Here is a 6,996-nt window from a genome sequence, read left to right as displayed (position 1 = left end):
AACGGAGCTTTATTAGGGGACAGAGAGTGGGGCACAAGGGGGCAGCAGCCAGCCTCTTGGGTGGGTGCCCCTCACTCCCGACCCGCAGCCCCCTGCCAGCCCAGCCCTGGGCTTCCCCCTTCCTGCAGCTGGTGCCCCTCACTCCCGACCCGCAGCCCCCTGCTGCCCCTCCTCTGACCCCTGAGACCGGACCAGTCTTGTGGTGCCGGTTCACCCAAGCCAGGATTCGAACTCACGTCCCCAGTCCGATATAATAAAAGCCCGTTTCGCCACAGCACCCTGCTCCTCTGGGCTCTATCCTGCTCCCCCCCACCCCGTTTCGCCCCCCCCCACCCCAATCCCTTCCCCCGAACTCCACCGAGCTCCGTGGGCCCCGCTCCCGGGCGGGGGGGGCGGGGGAAGGCGCGCGCGCTGGCTGGCGGCTCAGATGCGCCGGATCTTCATCTCGCTCTTGCGGAGCGAGTAGTAGAAGCCTTTCCACTGGGCCCAGTTGAGGCCGTTGGCGTAGGAGAGGTGGGCCCCGCCCAGGTAGAAGCCGTTGAGGTTGGAGAAGTGGCAGCTCTTGAACCACCAGGCGCCGGAGGAGAGGGCGGCGCAGTTCTGCACGTACAGGTCTTGGTCGCGGTCGAAGGTGGAGAACTTCTGCCCGGTGTGGTAGGACAAGGAGTCGCCTGGATGCGGGGAGAGGGGAGGGTTAGACGGGGCGTGTCCATCTCGGCTGGGGGGAGCGGTCGGCCAGGGATGACCCTGCCCTGGGTGGGGATGGGCGTCTCCCTCCCGGGCTCCCCTTTGGTTTCCTCGGTGGTTTTTGGCTGGCGAGAGGGTAATGAAGGAGGGCCCCGGGGATGCCCCCGGCACTCGGGGTTGCCGAGTGGCTGCGTCAGCGTGCATGGGTCCCTCTGCCTCGGTTGGCTGTGGGATTGCGCTCACAAGACAGAGGGGATGGGGGTGGGTTGGGGCAGGGGGTGGGAGGGGGCGCGTCAGGGCTCTGAGTGTCAGGATGACAAGCCCCAGCACTAAGATGCAGCCACCTCTGGGGCAGGCAGCTGGGGAACAGCTGCACGGTGATGCTGTCCAGAGATGGCTCACTCGGGGCTGAAATGCAGCCACCTCTGGGGCAGGGCAGGTGGAGGTTTGATTCAGAGGAGACTAACATTGACTCCCTCATCAGTGTAGGGACTCCTGGGTTCTGTCCCCAGCTCTGGGAGAGGAGTGGGGTCTAGGGGTTAGAGCGGGGGGGTGGTGACTGGGAGCCAGGACTCCTGGGTTCTGTTCCCGGCTCTGGGAGGGGAGTGGGGGCTAGTGGTTTAAATGAGGGAGGTGGGAATCAGGAACCCTGGGTTCAGTCATTGCCTGCAGGAGGGACATGGGGTTCGGTGGGCCACATGGCCAGATACCCGGGTTCTCTCACCTGCCCCGCCATCGGTGAAGCTCCCCACGTACAGGGTGTAGCCGTCTTCCTCGGCGCTGATAGCATGGGGCGACAGGGAGAAATCCATGTACTTGGCCCAGGCCGTGTTGTTCTCAAAGTCCTCCAGGTCCACCCGCAGCTCGTACTTCCGCTTCAGGGTCAGCAGGTAGATGTTCTGCAGGCCTGCGGGGCAGGGCAGGGCGGGGGAGCACGTGTGAGGATCCAGCAGGGAAAGAGTTAACCTGGAGGGTGGGGGAAGGGGGATGTATGTGTGTTGGGGGGCTGCTGTCCACCAGAGCATCTGGCCTAGGCGGCTTTTGGGGCTGGAACAGGGAAGCTGGGGACAGGAGAGAGGGAAGAGAATGGGAATGGGGTGAATAGATGGAGGGGTATGTGGGGATGGATGGATGGATTGATGGATGGATGGATGGATGAAGGAGTGTGTAGGGATGGCTGGCTGGCACGGTCGAGGGTGTGTGTGGGGTGGATGGGTGGATGGAGGGGTGTGTAGCTGGGGGTGGATGGATGGATAAAGGGGGGCAGGTGGGCATGGATGGATGGATGGATAAAGAGATATGGGGGTGGATGGATGCATGGATGGATGGATAGAGGGGTGTGTACGTGAGGGTGGATGGATGGATGAAAAGATATGTGGGGATGGGTGGATGGGTGGGGGAATGTGGGGGTGGGTGGTAGGTTAAATGAGGTGGGGGTGGATGGATGAAAGGAGGGGTTTTGGGGGTGGATGGATGGATGGATGGATGGATGGATAGAGGGGTGTGTGGGGATGGGTGGATGGATGGATACAGGGGTGTGTAGGTGAGGATGGATGGATGGATGACGAGATATGTGGGGGTGGGTGGATGGATGGGGGCATGTGGGGGTGGATGGTAAGTTAGATGAGGTGGGGGTTGACAGGCACAGAGAGATGGACGGATGGAGGGGCAGGGTGGCAGAGGCTAGGACTGGCAGGATGAGCGGGTGGCGGGAGGTTGACCCAGCTGGCTGCGGGGCCGGAGCCCCTATCCTATCACCTACCCAGCCAGTATTCGCTGTCGGCCCTGCCGAACCCGAACCGATAGTCGTTCCAACCCCGGAAGAAGCTGACCGAGCCATTGAAGCGCTTCTGGAACACCTGGCGGCATGATGGAGAGAGAGCGGGGTCAGACACCTGGGGGAGGGGCTTTGGCTTACGTCCGGCAGCACGTCCCTTATGGCCTGAAACCTCTATGGATAATGGATCTATGGGCTGAGCCAATCAGGGACAGATCTCTCCAGTGGGGAGTGGGGCAGGGGACCCACCCGGGACTCGTGGGTTCTATCCCCAGCTCTGGGAGGGTAGTGGGGTCTGGTGGTTAGAGTGGGGTGGGGGGCACACCCCTGGCTCTTAACGATGCTACGCACCGTCCACTTCCCGTCGTCCGTGGTCATGTCGCAGTAGACCGGCACAGGGATGTTGGGGCCAGCCGGGTAGATCAGATAGACGCCGTCCGTCTCTGATCCCTGGTCGTAGACATCCTCACAGTCCAGGGGAAAGGATTCGTCCACACACAACTTCTGCTGAGCTGCCCAGCAGAGAGAGCATTAGCCAGACCCTGCCCCTGTTCCCCGATGTGTCCTGCGCTGGGATCGAATTCTCCACCTCTGCCTCTAGCAGCCCCACATCACTCCTCTAGGGGGCAGCAGCCACTTCCTGGCCCTCCATGCCCCACCCAGCCACTAGTGGGTGACAGGGCAGGATACGCACAGCTGGGAACAGGCTTGGGGTGGGACTTACCTTGAGCGTTGATGGCTTGGCCATTGGTCATGGGTGCCCATGCCAGGAGGAAGAGAAGCAGTGGGAAATGGACCAGCGAGGACGCCTGTAGCAGCCGGAGAGAGAGAGACACTGAGTGAGGAAGGGACCTTCATCTAGAGTAAAAATGGGGGACCCCAGAGTGGGACCCTCTCCCTGCTCTGAGATCACGGGGTGCAGAGCCCCAGATTCCCCTCCTCCCCATAGAGATTTAATGTATAATCCCACAAAGCTTTTGGTCTGGGAATTGGTGATGTTTCGGGGCTCACCCAGACCAGTAAGACCCTGGGACTTTTCCTCTCTGGTTTTTCCCCCCCGAAGGAGTGAAACCTGCCCCCAGGTCTCAGTCCACTTGGGTCACTCACTGCACCATGTGTACAGCTACAAGGTTCGTCACATATACCCCTGCATCCGTGCATTGCCGTCACCCGGCTACAGAGCTCCTCACGACCCTTCGGTTCAGAATGTGACGCGCTTCCATAAAAGACCCACTGGGCATCCATTGATGTTGTATACAAACAGCTGACTCAGTTGCTTATTCTGGGGGGGCCTGTTCTCCCCTTATGGTGGCTGGACTCTGACTGCCACAGAATGGCCTCCCTTAAATTCACAGTTTCCAAATGTTCACTTCCCAATGGTTAATTCCCCTCCCTGCGAAAAATTGATGCTTTATTTCCCGTCGGAATTTGTCTAGCTTCAACTTCCAGCCATTGGATTATGGTAGATCTTTCTCTGCTAGATTGAAGAGCCCATTAATAAATACCTGTTCCGCATGTCGGTATTTATGGACTGGGATCAAGTCCCCCCTGGACCTTCTCTTTGCTAAGCTAAATAGACTGAGCTCCTGGAGTCTCTCACTATTAAGGATGGTTTCTAAACTATTCGTCAATCCCATGGCTCTTCTCTGACCCATCCTTCCTGGACTGTGGGCACCAGAACTGGATGCAGTGATCGCACCAGGGCCAAATATAGAGGTCAAATAACTAGGGCTGTCGATTAATGGCAGTTAACTCAAGTGATTAACTCAAAAAAATGAATCACAATTAAAAATATCAGTTGGGATTAATCACAGTTTTAATCGCACTGTTAAACAATAGAATACCAATTGAACTTTGTTGCATATTTTTGGATGTTGTTCTACATTTTCAAATATATTGATTTCAATTACAATAAAGAATACAAAGTGTAGAGTGCTCACTTTATATTATTATTTTTTATTTACAAATATTTGCATTGTAAAAATGATAAATAAAAGAAATAGTATTTTTCAGTTCGCCTCATACGGGTACTGAAGTGCACTCTCTTTATCGTGAAAGTGCAATTTACAAGTGTAGATTTTTTTTTGTTATATAACTGCACTCAAAAACAAAGCAATGGAAAACTTCACAGCCTACAAGTCCACTCAGTCCTACTTCTTGTTCAGCCAATCGCTCAGACAAACAAGTTAGTTTCCTTTGACAGGAGATATGCTGCCTGCTTATTTTTGCAATATCATCTGAAAGTGAGGTCAGGCATTTGCATGGCACTGTTGTAGCCGGCGTTGCAAGGTATTTACGTGCCAGATACACTAAACGTTCATATGTCCATTCATGCTTCGACCAGCATTCCAGAGGACATGCTTCCATGCTGATGGCGCTCGTTAAAAAAATAATGCATTAATTAAATTTGTGATGAAATCCTTGGGGGAGAGTTGTATGTCTCCTGCTCTGTTTTACCCATATTCTGCCATATTTCATGTTAAAGCAGTCTTGGATGATGACCCAGCACATGCTGTTCATTTGAAGAACGTTTTCACTGCAGATTTGACAAAACGCAAAGAAGGTACCAGTGTGAGATTTCTAAAGATCGCGACAGCACTCGACCCAAGGTTTAAGAATCGGAAGTGCCTTCCAAAATCAGAGCAGGACGAGGTGTGGAACAGGCTTTCAGAAGTGTTAAAAGAGCAACACTCGATGCGGAAATTATAGAACCTGAATGACCAAAAAAGAGAGAGAGAGAGAGAGAGAGAGAGATAGAAGGGGGTTATGGGATAGATAGAAGGGGATTATGGATGTAGCTAGGCAGATAGATAAAAAGGGGGTTAGGTGATCGGTAGAGAGAAGGGGATTATGGGGCTAGAAAGGTAGAAAGAAGGGGGTTATGGGATAGGTAGAGAGAAGGGGGTTATGGGGCTAGACAGATAAAAAGGGGGTTATGGGATAGGTAGAGAGAAGGGGGTTATGGGATAGGTAGATGGACGGGGTTAAGGGATAGGTAAAGAGACGGGGTTATGGGATAGGTAGACAGGAGGGGTTATGGGATAGGTAGATGGGAGGGGGTTATGGGATAGTTAAAGAGAAGGGGGTTATGGGATAGGTAGAAGGGAGGGGGTTATGGGATAGATAAAGAGAAGGGGGTTATGGGATAGGTAGATGGACGGGGTTATGGGATAGGTAGACGGGAGGGGGTTATGGGATAGATAAAGAGAAGGGGGTTATGGGATAGGTAGACGGGAGGGGGTTATGGGATCGGTAAAGAGAAGGGGGTTATGGAATAGGTAGATGGAAGGGGTTATGGGATAGGTAGACGGGAGGGGGTTATGGGATCGGTAAAGAGAAGGGGGTTATGGGATAGGTAGGCGGGAGGGGGTTATGGGATAGGTAAAGAGAAGGGGGTTATGGGATAGGTAGATGGAAGGGGTTATGGGATAGGTAGATGGGAGGGGGTTATGGGGTAGATAAAGAGAAGGGGGTTATGGGATAGGTAGATGGGAGGGGGTTATGGGATCGGTAAAGAGAAGGGGGTTATGGAATAGGTAGATGGAAGGGGTTATGGGACAGGTAGACAGGAGGGGGTTATGGGGTAGATAAAGAGAAGGGGGTTATGGGATAGGTAGATGGAAGGGGTAATGGGATAGGTAAAGAGACGAGGGTTATGGGATAGGTAGACGGGAGGGGTTATGGGATCGGTAAAGAGAAGGCAGCTCTGGGCTAGCTAGGCGGACAGACAGGGGTACGTGTGGGGACGGCTCGACAGAACGGGCGAGGCGCAGGGGAGGGTGGGTCTGGGGATCACTAGCTAGCCCTGGAGGGGATGGTTGGCTGGACAAGGAGTGTTTCTAGCAGTTGCTACCAGCCAGAGCCGAGACAGACCCGTCTGCCGAGGCAGAGCGCTGGTGCAATCCCACACACGGCGCGGCCTGGTTCTGTTCTCACTTAGCTCCGTCGGCCCCCTACTTTCCAGCCCGGCCCGCCCCCCCCGCAGCGCCCCGGGGCAAGTTACCTCCATGGTGCCGGGTGCTGCCTGTCGTCTGTCCCAGCCCGCAGCCCCTGACTTGCCTGGCCAGAGATGACCTGGATCACAGCTCGCTCTGCTCCCGTCTTCCCGTGTTTTCCGCTCGGCTCCCCGCCCCCCAGACACCCCCAAAGGCAGGGGATCAGCTTACAGGCTATAAATCGCGGCACAGGGGCTGTGTGTAAACACAACATCTGGCAGGAAATGAAAGAGGGGGGTGGGAATCGCAGCCGTGGCCTGAGCTAAGGACACCCACGCCCTCCAGGCGGCTTGGCATGAACATAGTGTTCACCGTTCACAAGCTCACGTGTGAACGGGCCTGGAGCTGGGCCAGCGGGGATGGAGATGGGGCGCCTTTTGGGGACTGCAAGGGTCAGCTGGGAGCCAGGACTCCTTGGTTCTCTCCCAGCTTGGGGAGGGCAGTGGGGTCTAGTGGGTTAGAGCGGGGGGGGGGGGGTGGCTGGGAGTCAGGACTCCTGGGTTCTATCCCAGCTTGGGGAGGGGAGTGGGGTCTAGT

At 55.6% G+C, this 6,996-nt stretch overlaps 1 protein-coding gene across 1 annotated transcript; it reads right to left on the bottom strand.

Annotated features, from left to right (window-relative positions):
- On the bottom strand, nt 1–6,739 carry MFAP4 (microfibril associated protein 4). The gene is made up of 6 exons (XM_038404798.2): nt 6,468–6,739; nt 3,189–3,273; nt 2,816–2,976; nt 2,450–2,546; nt 1,412–1,594; nt 1–671 (listed from the first exon to the last, which is right to left on the bottom strand). Exons 1-6 carry the CDS (start codon nt 6,471–6,473, stop codon nt 424–426), a joined length of 780 nt encoding a protein of 259 aa, XP_038260726.1. The 5' UTR covers nt 6,474–6,739; the 3' UTR covers nt 1–423.
- Between the last annotated feature and the right edge of the window lie 257 nt (nt 6,740–6,996).

This window comes from Dermochelys coriacea, chromosome 6, assembly GCF_009764565.3.
Source record: "Dermochelys coriacea isolate rDerCor1 chromosome 6, rDerCor1.pri.v4, whole genome shotgun sequence".
NCBI lineage: Eukaryota > Metazoa > Chordata > Testudines > Dermochelyidae > Dermochelys > Dermochelys coriacea.
The sequence above is the reverse complement of the archived record's forward strand: the minus strand, read 5'-3'. Positions and strand labels throughout refer to the sequence as shown.

Bases quoted from the DNA above. Each gene is read 5' to 3' on its own strand.
- MFAP4 (XM_038404798.2), bottom strand. The intron at 2,547-2,815 runs GTGCGTAGCATC...TCATGCCGCCAG, and splicing joins CGGACGACGGGAAGTGGACG to GTGTTCCAGAAGCGCTTCAA. The intron at 672-1,411 runs GTGAGAGAACCC...CCCCGCATCCAG, and splicing joins CTTCACCGATGGCGGGGCAG to GCGACTCCTTGTCCTACCAC.